Raw genomic sequence first — 19,724 nt, 5'->3', positions numbered from 1 at the left:
AACGCTGTACGTGTCCCTTCTCAGCACTGAGGTAAACTGAAGTCCTCTTCCACAAGAAAGGACTGACCATTTCAAAGCAGTACAAAGAGGACCGCTACTCTGGTGCACCTCACTGGCGACTGATATGTGGGGTTAACTCCAGTTTACTTACTGCTCACAGAAGTTCGCTGTAGCCTTCCAAACAGCGCCCATTACGAGGGGCAGTTTTGAGTTTAAGATTTAGCAAGCTCTGTAATACTGTGTCCTATGAATTATAAGGGGGAACCAGATACAACCAGCACAGTGCAAATTAGGACAACTGAAAAAGGGGTGGGGAAAGTTCCTAGTGCTGGTCCCATGGTGGAGAGTTGGCTTGCTAGTACAGGAATGAGGAAATAAAATACAGTTGTTGTTTATGGTCTGCTAAACAGTTGAAAAGCACCACCATCATGTTCTGCAAATGCAGGAAAGTGTAGCTACACAGTGCATGTTTCCCCATTTATTCTAGTTAAAGCCTCAGATATGGGTACAGAGCTCTGTGTAACGAAGACAAGAAAGATGGGAAGGAAACAGTATTCACTTTGAGTTTCTTCCCTAAAACTGTCTTCAGGTTCCTAACAGAAGAGTGATCCTTACGCGTCACTGCTCATTACTGCCCTCTGTTGGATCTGGCGAACGCTTCTCCGGCCTTTTGGACTTCCTCAGAAGCTGCTCTTTTTCTTTCTTCCTAAGTTTTTCCCTTTGCTTTTCCATTTTCTCCTGAGCTTTGCGGGCTCTCTCTATAGATGTTTTCATTTCTTTAATTTTCTTTTTAATGACCGCTCTGTCCTGGGACGATGTCATGCCAAGGGCCTAAGATTAAGCAAAAAGAACAGCAAAGGTTTGATTTATGGCCTTTTACAAAAAACAAATACACTATAATGCAGTGAATTGAACACAGTTTCCCTCTCTTGAGACAGAGCTCAGTACTGCATACAGGAACAGGCAGCAGCTCTCCAGGATTTCTTTCAGATGGGGAGGGGGGAAGGTCTTGCTTAGCTCTAACCTGGAGAAGCCAGGGTTTGAACCTGGAACCTGCCACATGCATAGTGGATGCCCAACCACTGAGCTACAGCCCCAGTCCCAAGTTGTAAGTAACAAGACTGTATCCTCCATAACTCATGTTTGTTTTCCCCCCTTCCCAACCCTAACCAAAACAATCCAGCTTATAGGAACTGGTAAAGTGAGCTCACATGAGTTTCTGTGGCCTATCCTACACAAAAAGGACTGATGCCCATTTATTTTAGCCTTTCAAAATTTGTCATTTATTCAAGACATATCTGGCTTTATAGCTCCAAGAGGCTCTCAATCTGTCTTACAAACATACTTGTAACAAATTTGGGACAGAACAGGAGTTTGGAGGATGGTCACATCAGTAGGGCCATGGGGGATATGAGCCCCCCACTGGCAATGTGGTGTGCCTTGTCAATTGAAAAAAACTGATGGTGTGCCTTGACAAATATAGTGCCTTGGCAGTGTGCCATGAGATGAAAAAGGCTGAAAATAACTGGGCTAGTTCCTGAATTCTGTTTCTGGTTTGCTGCTAGCTGCACTGCAAAAGACATCTGGAAATGCCTTTAGATACTGAAGTATGGGACAATTGGGCCAGCTTAAAATTTTTTGGGGTGGATCTCTTTGGGGAATCACATGATCTCTGTTTGCACATAAGGAAGAGAGGAAAAAAAGCATTCTAAACCCACTACATTTGATTTTCAAACTGATACCAAGTAACAGCCCAATCCTATGCATGTTTAATGTAAGCTCCATTATAGTCAATAGGGCTTGCTCCCAGGAAACCATGGATAGGACTGTGGCCTAAGTTCTGTTCCACATATCAAAACTGTCCATTAGTTTCTAACATCCAGCATGGTGTACTGAGGGCTTGGTTTTTAAAGAATGATGTCTTCAGAGTTTCACATGTTATTACATCAGCAGCATAATCAAAATTTTCAGCCACTGGCACTATCTCTACTATACATTATTGCTACCTTGGGTTTTTCTCCTGCCGTAATGATTTTAATTTCTTTATCTCTCTTGCTATCTTTTTTCTTTCTTTTTTTCATTCAAGAGGAAAATTTTCCATACTGGAGCCCTTAGTGACAAACAAAATTCTGAATTCTTTTCCTGAAAACTGATAAATAATTACCTTAAGCTTACTGCCATCCAGTTGCAAGAGACGTTCCCCATTTACATTCTGGGCACTGAATTCTGGAACATACTGTTCTAAATTCAGGCTCATTAGCCAGTTTGAAACTTGTTGCACAGTCCACTCTTGAACGGCACGGTTCGGGGACTGGCTGTGTTTGGGAGACTGTCCATCATCAAGGATCTGTAACAAAAATGTGTCTTAGTACAAAAAACCAGGGTCAATGATATCACTATTTACACTGTAGCACATTTTCCAATGTGATCCCATTAATGTATCTATCTATCTATATATAAAACATATAAATCGCCTTCCTTGGATCAGTCGAACTTGGCTAGATGGTCCAAGTTCTATCTTGTCCGTTTTTCTATTTTTAACAGCTACCAGTCAAATGCTTCTGGAATGCCTATAATTTAGACACAAAGACAACAACCCTCTCCCTGCTATCTGAGCCTAGCATCTGGAACTGCCTCTGAACATGGAGGTACAGGAAATCACAAATATAGGCTAGAATTACAGAAAAGTAAATATGTCCTTCTTATTCATTCGTTCTGTTTCTGACTTGACAATCTGCAAATATTTAAGGAGGTTCACAACGGATAAAAAACAGAAAGAAACAACAGCCAACTTAAAATACATTGGACAATATACCACAAACAAACAAACAAACAAACCCAAGTGCGTAATAATCAGGAATTCACACCATCTAGCACATGCCCAGCTACTCAGGATAGTTGAGCTTGGCAGAACTGGACCACTGCTGGGTGCTTCTTTCCCAGGGAAAAACAGCATCCATGAGAGGTGGGGCCCTGATCTGGAATGGTCCTCACTGCTGATAGTTAACAACAACAAAAGCATGCAGGGCCAAATGACATGATTAATATCAGGTCTAGTTTTGACCCTGTGATTTTGAAAAACTCCCAAAACACAAGACAAAGAGCTTTCAAAGGAGAGAAATGACTAACGCTGGGGGAGCCATGAATGAGCTTGAGCACAAAAGCAAACCTTTAAATAGAAAAAGAGAGTCTCTGTTGTACAAGCCCCTTCTAAATAACTCACTATTGTCTCACCTCATCATCAATCATATCCAAACTCTGAAGAAGTCAGCAGTAAAAGAAATGGGAAATAAAGCATTATGGACCAAAATGCATAATATAAAAAGTGGTTTAAATAATTACAAAATTAGCATGAATCCAGTAACAACAGTGGAGAAACAAAACATCTGTTAAAGGGGGAACAAAGTCTATACTTTCTTATTTAGAGCTGGCAAGAGGTAATTTAGCATCTGGTTACTCAGGTATGCAAACCCAATAAGATTTACTGTATTGTGATTATTTAGTGTGGGTAGAAGACACCAGAACAGTTCCAACAGTGGATATACTCAACTGATCTACAGTTGTGTCATCTTGCTGAAAACAAAAGGACTCCTGAATTTTTCTTTCTGGTTGCCAAGGCAGTAGTGGAAATCACTGTCACATGTCACTGCTGTTTCAAAATGGATGTGTGCCTTACAAAAGTAGAACAGACAGCACTGTCTGTTCTAGTGGCTGTCTGCTGGTATTCATTTGCATCTTTTTAGATTGTGAGCCCTTTTGGGACAGGGAGCCATTTAGTTATTTAGTTATTTGATTTTTCTCTGTAAACCGCTTTGTGAACTTTTAGTTGAAAAGCGGTATATAAATACTGTTGATTGATTGATTGAGACAGGCTATGACCCCCATAAACCCATCTCTAACCCCTTAGAAGGGGTTATGGGGTCATAGCAGGCTATGATCCCTTAGAAGGGGGAAGCTCCAGCTGTGGGTTACAACAACATTTAACTCAGGGAATTTGCCACAGCATAAGCGAGTGTTTTTGTCTGCAAGGAGGGAAAAGACTGGGTTTCTTTGAGGAAGCCATACTTTAAAAGCTAATCCCATGTTCCATCAGGCAAAATAGCCAGCACAGACTGGAGGAGGCCCAATCTGGACTCTGCGCCCCTTCCCCCGAAGAGGGTCCCATCGGGGCTACTGGATACAACAGTTGCCATTTTGGCATCACTGCACCTGGTGGCACTAGTCTAAAATCCTATGTACACTTACTAGGGAATAAGCCCTACTGAACACAATGGGATTTATTTCTGAGTAGACAATACATAGGATTGTGCAGTATCAAGTTCTATTTCAGTGATTCTTAGTTCTAATAACGCACTGGGCCTCAATTAACTGCACCGTTTCCAGGACACCTTGAAGCCTCGCCCTTTGACTTGTTTTACAGTCCACCAACAAGCACATCCTGTGAGGCTCCTGATCACAAAAGCTGCACCAAACGCCCACTGTTTCAAAGACTGTATCCAGTCAACCTATGCTAGCTCATTAACCAGTCCAAAGGGAGGATGGAAGTTATTTACTACCACATTAAAAGGACTTGAGTAAGGTACCTCATCAGACGACAATGCTATCGAGTGTGACAATCCTGGTGTTTTTGGTTCTGTGCCCAAGCCGCTCAGATCAGCTGAACTAGTGCTGCTTGGACTGAAGTCATCGTTGAAAGTGAAATTCTGCAAGGCAATGAGAACAAAACCAAACCCATTAAAACTACAGAGAATGGGATGACATTGCACTGGAGAATGGAGATTTTTCCTGCTCTGCAAGCATCATTCAAGGGTGACTGTGTCAATTTACTGAGATAGGAAAGAAGTCAAGGTGTCCCTGTTTTTAATTATGATTGCAAACAAGATGCAATGTCCTTACTATATGCCAACTGAGAAGACAGAGCTTCGTGTACTCATAAAGTTATAGCACTCAAACAGGGACAGCTGATTTTTCCTGGAGAAATCAGCAGTGTAGAGCCTGTGATTGCCTCTGTGACCTGAGTAGGTTGGCAGGAACCAAAATAGTTTTAAGAACTCATATGTCTGGACAACATAGAAGGGAGAACAGCACAGTCCCTGCTTGCAGGAAAAGCTGTCAGGAATTACCCATACCATAGTACAGAGGTGTTCAAAGTTTTTGGCAGGAGGGCCACATCAGCTCTCTAACACTGTGTCGGGGGTCGGGGAAAAAAAGAATTAATTTACTTTTAAAATTTGTTATCACTTGTTAAGTATTTTATTCATGTTTGCATGGTAAAGTTAAAGTCTCAGACTACCGGAAATTTTGTATTTTGTTTGTTCTAAATTTTTGTACTAAATTGGGTGGTTATCCTCTAAATCAGGGGTGTCTAAAGTTTTTGGCAGGAGGGCCACATTGTCTCTCTGACACTGTGTTGGGGGCCGGGGGGGGAAATTGATTTACATTTAAAATTTGAATAAATTTACATAAGTTTACATAAATGAATATATTAAAGATGAACTTATATGAATGAATGAAGGTCTTGCAATAGCTCAAGGTCTATGAAAGGCCTTGCACAAAGCAAGGCTGGCCTTTCCTTTGCTGCCACTACTGCATCACAGACATGAAACCACAAGAAGTGGAGGGAGCCCTAATCCCACAGCTCATGTGAGAGGTCAAACAGTTGCCCTCACACTGCAAGCAGTTGCGTCAGGCTCCAACAAATCTCTGGAGGGCCAGAGGTTCATTGGAGACTGGGGACTTCCTAAAGGCCGCATTGAGAGGCCTCAAGGGCCGGGGTTTGGGCACCCCTGCTCTAGTATACACTGCATGGAGCTCTGCTCACAGAGAAGCGTTTAAGGCTTGTTTTCAGATGTGGCCCAAAAGGATGGGCAGAATGTCTGGAACTCTTGCCCCACGATCTCAAGATAGGCATGTCCACCTCAATAACTCCTCCCCCCCCAATGCAAAGTAAATCAGAGGGAACTGACAGACATGGTTTTAAGACAATTGTTTGCATGGTGGAAGCAGAGGCGCTGTCCTGGAAACAGAATTTTCTTTTCTGTTACAAATGAGTTGACTGTGTGACCAACAAGCATCAGTCTCCACTCCAAACAGGGATCAAAACACATTTTCCCTTATAAATGTAATGAACGACGCAGTCATACTTTATAGCAATGGAAAACAACAAAGGAGCAGATATGTACATTTGGAAAACTTTATCCAAATTGCCATTAGGAATTCTGTAAAGGCATACATCAGGTTTGTAACACAGTGCAGTTCAACAAACAAACAAACAGCCCCCCAAATCAGGAGGTTCATTAAAAACAAACCACATGCTACTGAAAACCGACAAAGGGCATGTCAACAATACATAAAACACAAGTCTGTTTTGAAGGTGAAATTAAAAGGTGAACTGAAAAAAGAAAAGCATTCCTATATTGATTGCAATCCTAAGCATACTTACCTGGGAGTAAGCGCCACTGAAAAAAATGGGACTTACTTCTGAGTAAACATATGCAGGATTGAGCTGTAAATGAAGCTTTTGGCTATAGGATACTCAAAAATCATAATGACTTTTTTGGCTAAAATGCAAAGGTGAATTTTGAAGTTAGCTGTTCTTGATAATTCCTATACTTTATAGCATACTTTTGTTGTTTGTAAAAAACTAAGAATATACCATTTATTACACTTTCATTTTTGCAGGAGATTTCTTTAAACAAAGCATACCTAGACCATCTCATGTCCATTATCTGAAATTCAGTTCCTGGTTTCTCAGTCCTGGAAGTTTCCAATCAGAAGTTCCAACCATACGTTATAGGAGAGATTGGTGATTGCCCAATGCTTTTTCTTTTACCCTTTGTTTTACTATATGTATTTGCGTTTCATGTTTCGTTTAAGTGTTGCTTTATGAAAGTTCAGTTATTTTGGTTTTATTGCCATTAGTAACAACGTATTAATGCAGAATCATTTTGCTGTAGGTCTGGCCTCTTTGTGACATGACTAATCCATACGGCTGCTCCCAGAAAAGTCCAATTTATACAGTCAAATGGTTACATTTTCCAAAAATGACAGCCAAGTCAGAAGCAGGAGGCAGGAAAGGATGGTGAATGCCCATGAAAACATGGACACAGTCTATTGAAAATCATATCCTTGAGCTGAGATTTCAGAACATGACAATCTCAGCTATTTGGCTTTCATTTTCACCTTCATGTAGGTCATGAAATGCTCAGGAAACACTGCATACAGATGAAAACAACCACCAGTTTGTAGAGCATGGAAACAGTGCTTTACAAAATAGGACTTGCAGGCTACTATGCTATAAGCAATGCGCATGTAAGTAGAAATAGGAACAACACAGTTTGAAATCATTCAATTTTTCTTAGTTCAAAGAACTTCAAAATGGAATTGAATGCAATACCCAAGATGAACGACAGGAGCATCTTGTCTGGTGAAAGGAGCAGGAGAATGACAAAGAACGGGACAGATACAAAACAGTCGACATTTTTATTTTGCCAATATTTCAGCCAGATGTGCTGAATTTGAACTTACAGTCAGTTGCACTCAAAGCAATATGGTTTGTACAATTGAAAAATGCTTCCTTGCACTTTCATCATTGGATGTAATATTTCTATAATAGGAGGAACTTGAAGATTGAAGAGTCGTTATTTTTTGGAGGGGTGGGGTGGATGGATTACCACCAATCACCTAGTTGCAATGGTACCTATTGCAGATGCTTAAGCTTAACAAGCCTGCTCAAACTCATTACACTTAAATCCTATCTTTGCCATGGAACTTAAGCTAGAAAACAAGGGCTGTACTGCCAGGTAGTCTCCCATCCAGTCAAACACCAGACCCAGCCCTGCTTAACTTCAGTAACAGCCCAGTCCCACCAAAATCCCCACCCCTGCTGATGCAGCTGTGTCATGGGAGTGCACACTGCATCCTGTGGGGGGGGGGATAAGTCCTAGAGTTAAGGGATCCAGTTAAGGGAACATTTGCTCCCTTGCCAGGGGGTGAGCCCTAGATTCCCTGCTGGGTTCACAGATTCCACGGCTCCCCTGGCTGGTTTCCCAGACTCCCTGGAGAGCCACAGCTCACAGTCTGGAATCATCGCCTTATGCAGCAGCCTATCTTGCATGCCTCTTTCCCTTGGGCACTCCCCAGCTTTACTTCAAGTGGTCATTTTCGGAGCTCCTACATGGTCATTTCAGTACAATGAAGACAGAGAGGGGCAGCGGTTATTTGTCTCAGTGGAGAACTTTTGGGACTTTTTTCTACAAATCATGTAGGTTTATTTAAAACCTGAATGACCTTTATAGCCCCGCAAAATATGTTAGTTTGGTATTAGCATATAAAATTACGAGGAAAACAGACACAGAAGACAAAGGAGGGATGACTGAGAACACTCCTAACATATTTTGCTGTACAGTTAACAAGTTGCACTAATACTGCCTTGTGTATCTTTTGTTTAAGCCATTAATATCAACCTCCTTTTGCCACTCCATACATTGGAGATAAGTTGCTCTGTAATTTCTACCTTGCACCCCTTTTTAGCTGGACTTAGATTTTCAGAGGAAGGATCAGTTGAGCTGGTAGGTGAAGGGAGATTGCTGGAAGAATTTGATCCCCTGCCACTTTCTCCATACCACGTAAAGGGAACACTGCTATGTGGGAGAGAGGAGGATCGCTTGAGCGCAGAAGTGCTAGTTGCTGAGCGCTCCAACAGCTCCTTAGTTGTCCTGTTTAAAACAAGCAATGAGCATATAGATTAGACTTTGAAATTCTAAAGACAATATGGACAAAAAGAATAGAGCGCAGAAACAGTATCTTGGAGGCATGGCCTCAAATAAAACCTAAATATCTGGCATTTAATACGGTATGTGGTAATATTAAATAATATTAGCAATTTCTAAACCCATGCTATTTACTCGTGACCAGAAATATTACCTGCTTTCCACAGTATCTGCTATTTTGATAAGCGGATCCTATGAGAATGATCAAATTTCACTGTGATACAAGTGATTGCTAGACAAATAGTATGTTGTATGATACCCGTAAGCAGTGAAAAGTGTGTGCCCTTCAGCCACTCACTGGGTAGGTAATGTAAGTTCTAGGCTTGCTTACCACAGTGACACATTCCTGACTGCAATTTTGCTATCATAATTTTGTAGGCTAAATTTGGAGATACCTGATCAACAGTTTCATTCCCAACCTGTGGTCTGTGGATGACAGGTGGTCTGCAAGACCCTGAGAAGTGGACACGAGGTCTCATGAAAAAAACCCACCTTTGATCTCTTCCAGTGTCTTGCCGAGCAAGCAATCTCCCATGGACCACCAAAGAGGGAGGGAAATGGGCTGCCCACAGTCACTGAAGTGTCAGCTGTGGCTGTGGGCCGTTCATTCTCTCTGATAGTCTGTGGGGGAGCGCTTGGAGATGAACCACCAGAGAGGGTAGAGACCAGGCCACCCACAGCAGCATTGTGGTCCATAACAATTCCAATTGTTGCTTCAGCGGTCCACGAACTTGTAAAGGTTAACCCCTGCTAATTGGGTAAGAGGCACTTTTTCAAGTGGGTGCTCCTTTTTTTAGCAGGGGGAGAGTAACTGGCCCACCTCACCCCAGCAGTGTCTGTTCTAGTGGCTGTCTGCTGGTATTCTTTTGCACCTCTTTAGATTGTGAGCCCTTTTGGGACAGGGAGCCATTTAGTTATTTGATTTTTCTCTGTAAACCGCTTTGTGAACTTTTAGTTGAAAAGCGGTATATAAATACTGTTAATAATAATAATAATAAAGGTTGGGAACCACTGGTTTAAGAGATTTATTCCAATGTGGATAGCAAGGGCTGGCTCCTTGCTTACTGTAGGTCAGAATGCTGAATCTTTTTCCTGGTGCAGTTGTTAACACTGGCTCCAAGGTCTGACTGAATAGTGTTTTCTGTTGGCTCATAATTAACAAACTGGAGAGTTCAAGAATGTTCAAATCAACTTTCAACAAGGGATTTCTACAAAATAAAACATTTACAGATCTTGTGGCAATGAACTTAACTGCTATCTCAGGGCAAAGTTCTGGTCTCAGAAAATTAATGATCATTATTATGAATGCTACAATTCTGTATTATGAATGCTAACAAAAATCCATAAACTACATTCGAATTTGCTCTGCCAGTGAAAATGGCATAGTTTTCCATTTTTAAGAACTTTTATCCATTCCTAACAATGGACAATGTTCAATACTTTTGACACTTCAATTTACTGCAGAAGTTTAGATAAACTTGTATCTTAAGCATTTTTCAGGGTTCCAGATCTCAGAGTTTCAAGGAAATCATTGGGGAAGTTTGCTGTTGCTTAGTTTGTGAGAATTTGGAGTGGAATGAAGTTTTTTTTACTGGGATACAAAGAATTGCACTAGTTTTACATGCTGAAGGAGGCTTTAGGTTTAGGGGTTGAAGCAAGAATTACCATGCTGCACAACAAATAGTTTTTTTGGGTTCTGATATTGAATATGAGGAAAGAAGTCAAGAATTCCACTGGACATGTCCAAAAGAAGCTCTTCAGATCCTGGCCAATGACGACACAGCTCCTAAAGTCATATTTACTATGCATAATTGCAAATGCTGCTGAGGTTGATCATCAGCTGGTTTTATGGGAAGGCCGCTTTGTGGAGAGCAAATTTGAAGTTGGATTTAGATCAGAGAAATGTGGCTTCAAACTCCCACTCAGCACTGTGATTTGTTGGTAACCTTGGACCAGTCACTCTCTTTCAGGCTACCCTACTTCCAAAGGTTAATGGGAGGATAACGAAGGGGAAAGGACACATATGTTGCCCTGAGTTCCTTTTAAGAAGGGTCGGGTACAAATGTAATGTTTGCAAGAGGAGATAAGGCGAGTGCCTGATCCTGGTTTTTAGTTCTAGGTTCCAAACTAACGTCCTGCACAGCTGCAAGTTGTTCTTAGGTGTGCTGCACAGAGACCATGAAAGAATAATTAAGATGCCAATTAAACCCTATCCGCTAAAATATGAGAAAAAAATGGTCCAGCTAATTCTAAGACATTAAATGCCAGTAAGGGGGTGTGTGAATGTGTGTCACACTGTGAAATATCATGCTTTTTCCAATGCAGCAGCTCAGCTAACAGAGTTTCTTGCAGGCTTACAGAATTGAAGCATTCCCAGTTAGCTTGGACCTTAATTTAAAGGGCATGCATGTGTGCACACAGAAAAGGGTTTCCCTTAGATCAATATGAAAATAACTTCTGCAAGGGCAAAATAATGCACAAGGCATCCATCTGACAATGCAATTAATTCTACATCAATCAGCACTGCTAATGGAATAATTCTTTGTAATAGGATGCTGTCAAGGGATCACCATCCTCTGCTTTCCAACAGATTATTTAGTCTTGTACTGTAGTGAGAACATCTTTATAGATCACCAGAAGCAAATCCTTTGAAATGCAAAGCAAATAAAAGCACAAATGGCTTTAGCAGTTAACCACTCCCTAGACAGTGCAGAACCTTTGGGTTTATTGTATTAACCTAAAAATCTTAAGGCTCTCGCATCCAAACCAAATACAGAAATATAATCTATTGGCATGAGCTATATTATTGACTGTTAACATTTGGCTTCAGAAAGAAGTTCCTTTAGTGGAGACATAATGTTCTAAATGTTATCACTTGTTAAGTATTTTATTCATGTTTGCATGGTAAAGTTAAAGTCTCAAACTACCGGAAATTTTGTATTTTGTTTGTTCTAAATTTTTGTACTAAATTGGGTGGTTATCCTCTAAATCAGGGGTGTCTAAAGTTTTTGGCAGGAGGGCCACATCGTCTCTCTGACACTGTGTTGGGGGCCGGGGAAAAAAAAAAGAATTGATTTACATTTAAAATTTGAACAAATTTACATAAGTTTACATAAATGAATATATTAAAGATGAACTTATATGAATGAATGAAGGTCTTGCAATAGCTCAAGGCCTATAAAAGGCATTGCACAAAGCAAGGCTGTCCTTTCCTTTGCTGCTGCCACTGCATCACAGATGTGAAACAGCAAGCAGTGGAGGGAGCCCTCATCCCACAGCTCACACAAGAGGTCAAACAGTCGCCCTCATGCTGAGAGCAGTTGCGTCGGGCCAGTGTGGGCTCCAACAAATATCTGGAGGGCCGGAGGCTCATTGGAGACTGGGGGCTCCCTGAGGGCCGCATTGAGAGGTCTCAATGAAACGCAATGCAACGCAAGTGGCCCCAGGGCTGGGGTTTGGGCACCCCTGCTCTAAGTCATTGAACCATCCAATTTAATGTTGAGAACCTTACTAATTTACTGACTGTAAGATCTTTTTTTTTAAAGACTTACACCACACTTATCTTTAACTGAATAATGTTTTAGAGACACTTTAGAGCAGTGATTTTCAACCTTTTTCATCTCACAGCACACTGACAAGGTACTAAAATTATCAAGGCACACCATCGGTTTTTTGACAACTGACAAGGCACACCATGCTGCTGGTGGGAGGCTTACATCCCCCAATGCCCCTAATAATAAATTAGCCTCCCCCAAACTCCCATGGCACATCTGCAGATCATTTGCAGCACACCAGTGTGCCATGGCACAGTGGTTGAAAATGGCTGCTTTAGAGATTGGTATCTATTTTTTCTGAGAAATAGTGAAAACCTATTTTTTAACCAGTAACTTCTGCATTACAGCTAAAGGTGTAATTTTTTGAGTGATAACGAAATAAAAACACATAACACTGCTTTGTGCACATCTTGTTTTTGTAAAAAAAACAAAAAACAAAAAACACCACTCTGAAATCTGTGAAAAAAATAAACTGGGAAATCTGCAAGAAAAAAAAAAATAATGGGCTGGATTGGGGGAGTGCATGGGTAATGACTGTGGCTCCATCTGCTGACACTATACCACCTATATCACCCACCTAGTACACTTTTAAAGTGATCATAATATATAATTATAATTTACAAAAATGCGCGCTTGGAATAAAAACACATAATACTGCTTTCTTCACTTTTTCTCCTTGGGTGGAAATAAAATCCGCGAAAAAATAAAAATGTTTAAGAACACATCTGTTTATAACCCACAAAGCATTAAACAAGCATATGGAAGAGGCTGAAACTTGGTGGTAGAGTGCACAATAAGCATGCAAAAGGCTCCAGGGCCAATCAATCCCTAGCATCACCAAGTAGGGCAAAGAATAATTCCTGTCTGAACCCCTGGACGGCTGATGCCAGATAGTGTGGACAGTACTGTGATAGTACTGGGGGATTTCCCCTGGGGGCTGGGGATAAGAATAGGCCCTCGGTTTGGCTGTACTTGTCGTAAGAGGCAACTAAACAGCCACTGGGGTAGATGGGACTCGTCAGCCTGGGAAGGCAGCTCATCTGAGAGAAGGAAAGCTCTGATCCCAAACCTCCACTGCCTTGTGGCTACATCCAGTTATGGAAAAGGCTTCAGGAGTCAACCTCGAGGCAAAATCCGGAGCCGGAGTCCCTGAGGCAGTTCATGGCTGAACACAGTCACGTTCTGGCAACTCCTGCGACGCCGCTAGAACCAACCGTATTGGCCTCTGCCTTTCCATTGGACCATTTCAGCAAAGTGGAGAGGGGGGATTTGCTGCATGGGTAACAGCCTATCCTCCATACCTACTTTACCCAGGCTTTGCGCACTGGAGAGGACACTCTGTTCCAGAACCACCATTCAGAGCGTGACACCATAGTCTTCCGAGACGGAAGGATGCCAACAAGACTGTGATAGGTGGCCCAATAGTCAGACTCAGAACAAGATAGCTTCCTATGAGCAAATGAAATTATCCTGGGTCCGGCAAGAGCTGCTATGATCTAAAGCAGGGATGCTGTATTGATATGAAGTTGTTCAAAGATAAGTATAAGGATTTCATTCATTATTTACCCATACTTGGAGACCGCTTGCCTTGGGAGGCATTCCAGGCACTGAGAACAACATGGATGGCACATTGAGGCACCTGCAAAACTTACCATTTTGCCTGGCTTCAGGCAAAAGGTTGCTGGGTCATGTGCCTTTTGACCATGCCCTGGGCCTCTAGCCTACTGAACTGGAGAATGGGTAGAACTATAGCAGTGAAGAGGCAGGGAGGTGAGGAAATCATGCAAGTCAAACTCTCAGTCTCTCCCCTTCAAAGTGGGACAACTTGCAATCTATGTCATGAATGAGATCCTTAAAGCCACTCTGCCCAATCTGTGACCAAAGGTGCAATACAAATTTAATAATAAAAATAAAATAATAGACATTTGTTAGGAATTCATACCTGCAGCCAGTGGAGACCCTAACTATTTCTTTCTCTCTTCGTTTCTTGGCCTTGGTAGAACTCCTTCTCAAGGGACCCCTGTAACATTGAGAAAGTCAATATACAAAAAGTAGTGCATGATTCCAAAAGGCTTTAATTGAATATCTTAAAGAACCAAGATTTAAAAATGCTTACCCTAGCTCCCCAAATTTCTGTTTTATTGTTCTTAGATGCCCCAGAGAAGGGCTGGATGCTCTTGCAGACTGAATACCTGTTGCACCATCTAGGACATATTTGCGCATGGATAAAAACAAATTAATCGCAATTTGAATTTCACTGTGAAAACGGCAATTTCATTTGGCATGCAGAAGAATTTATGCACCCAATAACAAATGGTTTAATGCATCACAATTCAAGAGTTTCTAATTAAAATAAAGTATCTTTACTGTAAAGTACTGTATAGACAGGATATAGGTAAGGTCCTCGACTTGGACCCAAAAGGTATATGCACACCCACAGGAGTCCAGAACTTTGAGGGGTCAAAATATTTTTCAAGTTTTAGCCACAGTAGTTTTGGCAGCTAACGTCACTAGCAACTTGTTTAACCAAATGGTGGCCCTCTTCGGAAGTGGGAGCTACTTTGGCAAAAATTTCAAAGAATACTGTAGTTGTACAGGACAGTCTTTCCTCAATGCACATTCTGGCTTCCTTAGACCACAGCCCCGAGCATTAACCAGTTACATATTTTCCCCCCAAAATCAAGTTCATTTCAATGCCTTCATGTAGTTAGTTCATCAGTTATTCACCAAGCCACCACTATTCAATTCCAACTTAAAGGGCCAAGCACAATTCTTTAGCCCAATATTGCCCAAGGGATACTAGCCCAATGGACTGACTCAGTATAAGGCAGTTTCTTGTGTTCATTTTAGCTGAAAGCCTGAAGCTACCTTTTTTCTCTTAATTAATGTCTGTTCTGAAGTGACTGGAGGCTGACACTAATACTTTGAACACCTTCTAATACTTTGAAGACATAGCATTGTATTTTCACTCATAGTTCTTTCTTACTGCCTTCAGAAAAGATGTACTCCCCAAACACTATTTTATTACACTTTGTTTTCTATACTTTCCATTGGACTATTTTCTATGCCTATTCATTGCAGAGATGACTGCGTCAGCACAGATTGGAGAACATATTGCTGTTGTTTTTCCTAATAATTTGCTTCTCCTTTTTGAGCCAAGGTTTCTGAAGACTTGCTATTTACTACAAAGTGCCTAAAGCATCTAGACATTTTGCAGAAGTAAAATGGAAATTCAGGCCCAGCCTGCAGGCTTACATGCCATGCCACGCTCAAAAGAGACACACCAGAACATCAAACAGAACATTAGAGGCAATAAAAATGAATTGGCTTCCTTTTATCCTGGCTGCAAGCCTTACAAGAGGCCTGATCTGTGTGGGCAATTTCCACTAGGTATATGTATATGTGGCGTCTCCACTGCAGCATGAGTAAGAGGAAGTGTTCCTTTAGGTACCCAGTGCGCAAGCCACGTGAGCCTTTAAAGGTATATAACCACTGCTTCTAACCATGCCTAGAACGATACTGGGAGATAACACAGCTCAAAAGGCAAAGGTGTAATGTGCTCTAATTTGCAGGTGCCTGAAAGCACCATAGCAGCTACATTCTCGACCAGTTTGAATTTCTGGATAGTCATCAAGGGTGGTACTTGGCCTTGTAGATTGTTCTGCATGTGTGTGCAGCAGCCACAGAGACCGTGCAACACTGCTGTCCCTGACCCAAACCCATTGGGAGATTTCTAGTGCTGCTGTAAGATGCAGCAGGGTAGCAGCTCCAACTTTGCCCTTGAAAAGCGGTACAGGCTGGGAAGGAGCCTGCAGAGTTGAGAGACCAGGAGGAGACAGTAACTAGAGTAGTCTCGCTCCTGCTGCAGGAACAGTGATGTGGTGAATTATCCATTCCTGCACACAGCAGCTATCGCAAAAGGCAATGATATTTGCAAAGAAAACGGTCCTTGCAAAAAAATAAAAATTTTAAAAAGTGTCGACACACCCTCATATAGCATACCCAGGCCAAAATCCCAAGGTGTGCATATGGGGGGAGGGAGAGGATTCAAAGCTTCTTCCTCCTCATAGCAAGCCTGCAATGTTGCCCCAGAAACTGGAGAAGTCTAATATGTTTAAATTCATACTTCAAGTCTGAAAAGAATTGCAACTATATTTTCTCCAGTTTTTTCCCCCCTTCCAGGTATAATTGGGGGCCAATTACTTAAAGTAGTGGTTCTCAAACTGTGGGTCCAGGACCCACCAGTGGGTCATGACTCAATTTTTGATGGTTCGTGAAACTAACATGGCAGATTAGGCTATGTGCATCAAGAGTTAAACAAGCTGCTACTTGGGGGCAGCACTGCTGCCCAATCAACATTACAGCCACACCTCCTGGCATATAAAAATCAGGAAGCAGCTTCCAGGATCTCTAAAACGTTTGAGAACCACTGACATCAAGTAAGGGGATGATCATGACTGTGATTCTAGTATTTGTGAGCAGATAAATGCTAATTTGATAGGAAAAGGGACCCAACTTTGAAAACCTTTATACTGACTCATTAAAACATCATATATTCATATATGCATACATACAGTTATACCTTCTTCATGGGGGAAGACATTCCTGCTGGTTGGATGATGCAGAGGTGAAGCTTCATAGGTCTGACAGGATTTGGAAGGAGAGGAGAGTGGAGTATCTCCCCGGGAACACACACCACTCATGTACTGTTCTTCATCCTGGGGTCCAGCTATGTTGTCATATGCAAATGTTGCACTGCTAGCCACAGGGGAAAGGGAGGAAGCACCAGAATCTGATGCTGGTGAGGATGCTCGCATACACACGGGTAGAGGTGATTTGGTAAAATGCAATGGACTACCGTAACTGTACGAGGGCTGTTGATACAAGAGATGACGAAGCAGATTATGGCATTTGGGAACCGATTAGAACAAGTTACTTTGAAGATACGAATCCATTTTTAGCACGTTTTCCATCCCATGTCTCTTCTTTGGAACACTGTTCCTCTAACCCACACTGCTAACCTTTTACCTTAACTGATATCCATTTCAACCATTTTCTTTGAAGTTTTTGTGTTTAAGTTTTCTGAACCTAAATAAGTTACCTGCTAAGCTGCTTTTGTTTTGCTTAAGAAAAAGAGTTATGAATATAGAAAGAAAGAAAGAAAGAAAGAAAGAAAGAAAGAAAGAAAGAAAGAAAGAAAGAAAGAAAGAAAGAAAGAAAGAAAGAAAGAAAGAAAGAAAGAAAGAAAGAAAGAGAAAGATCGATCACAATTGCACATAGAAGTGAACTGGAAGCCTCCGTACTGCTGCAAGAAAAAAGATGTTTTGCCTCCAAGCAAAAAAGCCCTGAGAAAGTCTTCATTATCAAATGTCATCAGAGATGAGCAAGTACTACCTGTACCAAAATGAAACAAGAGTGACAACAAAAGGACTGAACAGAAGTAACAACTGTTGAGGGGGGGGGAACCCCACATCACCTTTCTTTCAAGGCTGTCTTCTCCATCAGTGGAGCTGATGCTGTCATAGAGTCTTGCTCGGGTTGGTCTTGACCTCTTGTTCTTGACTGAAAGCTGTACTCTTGTCTTCAGCGCTTTCGAGTCCAACCTCTCTGTCTCAGGGACAGCTTCACTAAAATCTTTAGAAAAAAAATAATATTTCGTCAAACTACCCATATACATTTGACTGTTCTAATATTCAGTAATGTGGCCTACATTTTGATACATGAAACTCGTGCAATGCCTCATCTGCATGCAAAGTTAGTAAGAGATCATACACTTATTTTAGATAGTGCAGACAGAGGGAAGGATCTGTCTAGACCATTATCACATTCAAGTGTGAGGTCGTGAACTGCAACAGAAATTAGAACCACATTAGAAAATGAAACCTCAGGAGAACCTGTGTGTAAAACTAAACAGCACACAATCATTCAGAAAGTACACATGGTTGAGAAGAACAGCGTTGTTCACTTATTTTGGAACAGCTATCTTGCCATTGCAACTTTACTTAGCTTCATAGGTTAAAAATGGAGACCAGACTAAGAGCCCAATCCTAAGCTCACACCACCGGTGCTCTGCTAGTAGTGTTGCAAATGTGCCGTAAAGCACATTTGCAGCCCTCAGCACCAGTCCAGCACCAGTGCTTGCTCAGCGCGAGCGAGCACTGGACTAGTGCCAGTGGGTCACTGGTGCTCTACAACTCAGTAGTCGTGCGGACTGCTGGGCAGTGAAGAGGTGAGTTGAGGCATGGGGGGACGCAGGGATGAAGTGTTCCGGGGCAGATGGTAGTTGATGGAGGGTGGGGAGGGGCAGGGAGGAGGTGTGCCAGGGAGGGAGCAGGGCAGGAGGGAGGTGGCACCTCTGTGTCGGGTCCACTGCCTGACATGGAAACTCTTAATTCTATGGGAACCCAAGGGTTGTCATAGAATTGAATAGCTCCATTGCAGGGCTACTTCCCTAACCCGGGGGAAGGGGACAAACATCCCATTCCCGCAAGGAGCCGGGGGCAGCTGACAGGTTGTCCTCAGGATGCCGCAGCAGCCATTTTCAGCGCCACGGCAGCCCCACACTCTGGGCTGCTCAGGATTGGACTGTGAGCATTTTACTAGTGCTCAACTACTGAAAAAGGTGACAACATAAGCTCTGAAGAAAAACAAAACAAAATCAGTGTGGGGGACGACGACCAGGGGAAGCAATTAAAAATTGGCTAGGGTTCCCAACTTTCACAGCAAAACTCCCACATAAGTTGCACTTCCTGAGCCAAGAATTATGGTTTTCCAGCATCTTAGGTTAGTGGTTCAGGAACTGAGACAAACAGACGCACAGGGACAAAACTATATGGGTGGGCCAACGACTGCAGTGCACAACCACAACTACTGCAGGGACCCACTATCTAGTTAACTGAAGTGTGTTTGGTTCTGGTGCACTCTTTCTGCAACAAGTAAACAGGTACAAAAAGGCTCAAGATTTGAGAACAGCTCACTTGTGTAAACACTAACGGCAGATGGTAGACATGAATTGACATGAAAGTCAGCAAAAGCATTAGCCTGTTCCAAGTCACAGGAAGTCAAGTGCGGCAGAGACAAGAGCAATCAGACTTGCCAGTTGTTAAATCAATAAGAGGCTAACAGCCCAATCCTATCTCTTGCCAATCCACAGCACACAGTGCCACTGATGGAATGTGTGGGAGGTACAACCAGAAAGCCCAACCACCTGACCTCTGATGAGTCTTCTCAGACCTGTCCTAGCGGCTTAGCTGGCCTAAGTCCAAGGAGAGTCAGGAGTGTGTCAGGCCAGGAAAAGGGGGATAGGATCTTGGTGCCTACTGCTGCCACCGAGCTACTCCCCCCTTGCCCCGGTTCAATTTGCTTCCTGCCCTGAACCACCCATGATCCTCCACTGTTT

General features: G+C 42.2%; 1 protein-coding gene across 2 annotated transcripts in view; it reads right to left on the bottom strand.

Annotated features, from left to right (window-relative positions):
- Positions 1-618: 618 nt before the first annotated feature.
- Positions 619-19,724, bottom strand: part of PPP1R9A (protein phosphatase 1 regulatory subunit 9A) — a 150,889-nt gene continuing 131,783 nt past the window's right edge. The window contains exons 11-15 of one of the 2 annotated variants that reach the window (XM_066628037.1): positions 17,802-17,959; positions 4,584-4,703; positions 3,235-3,258; positions 2,165-2,347; positions 619-831 (exon numbers count right to left, since the gene is read on the bottom strand). In XM_066628037.1, coding sequence (XP_066484134.1) covers positions 619-831; positions 2,165-2,347; positions 3,235-3,258; positions 4,584-4,703; positions 17,802-17,959 — 698 coding nt within the window. The remainder of the gene's footprint in view (positions 832-2,164; positions 2,348-3,234; positions 3,259-4,583; positions 4,704-17,801; positions 17,960-19,724) is intronic. The other variant, XM_066628036.1, reaches the window with a different exon arrangement.

This window comes from Tiliqua scincoides, chromosome 5 (genome assembly GCF_035046505.1).
Source record: "Tiliqua scincoides isolate rTilSci1 chromosome 5, rTilSci1.hap2, whole genome shotgun sequence".
Taxonomy (NCBI): domain Eukaryota; kingdom Metazoa; phylum Chordata; class Lepidosauria; order Squamata; family Scincidae; genus Tiliqua; species Tiliqua scincoides.
This window is presented reverse-complemented; position numbering and strand designations above follow the sequence as displayed.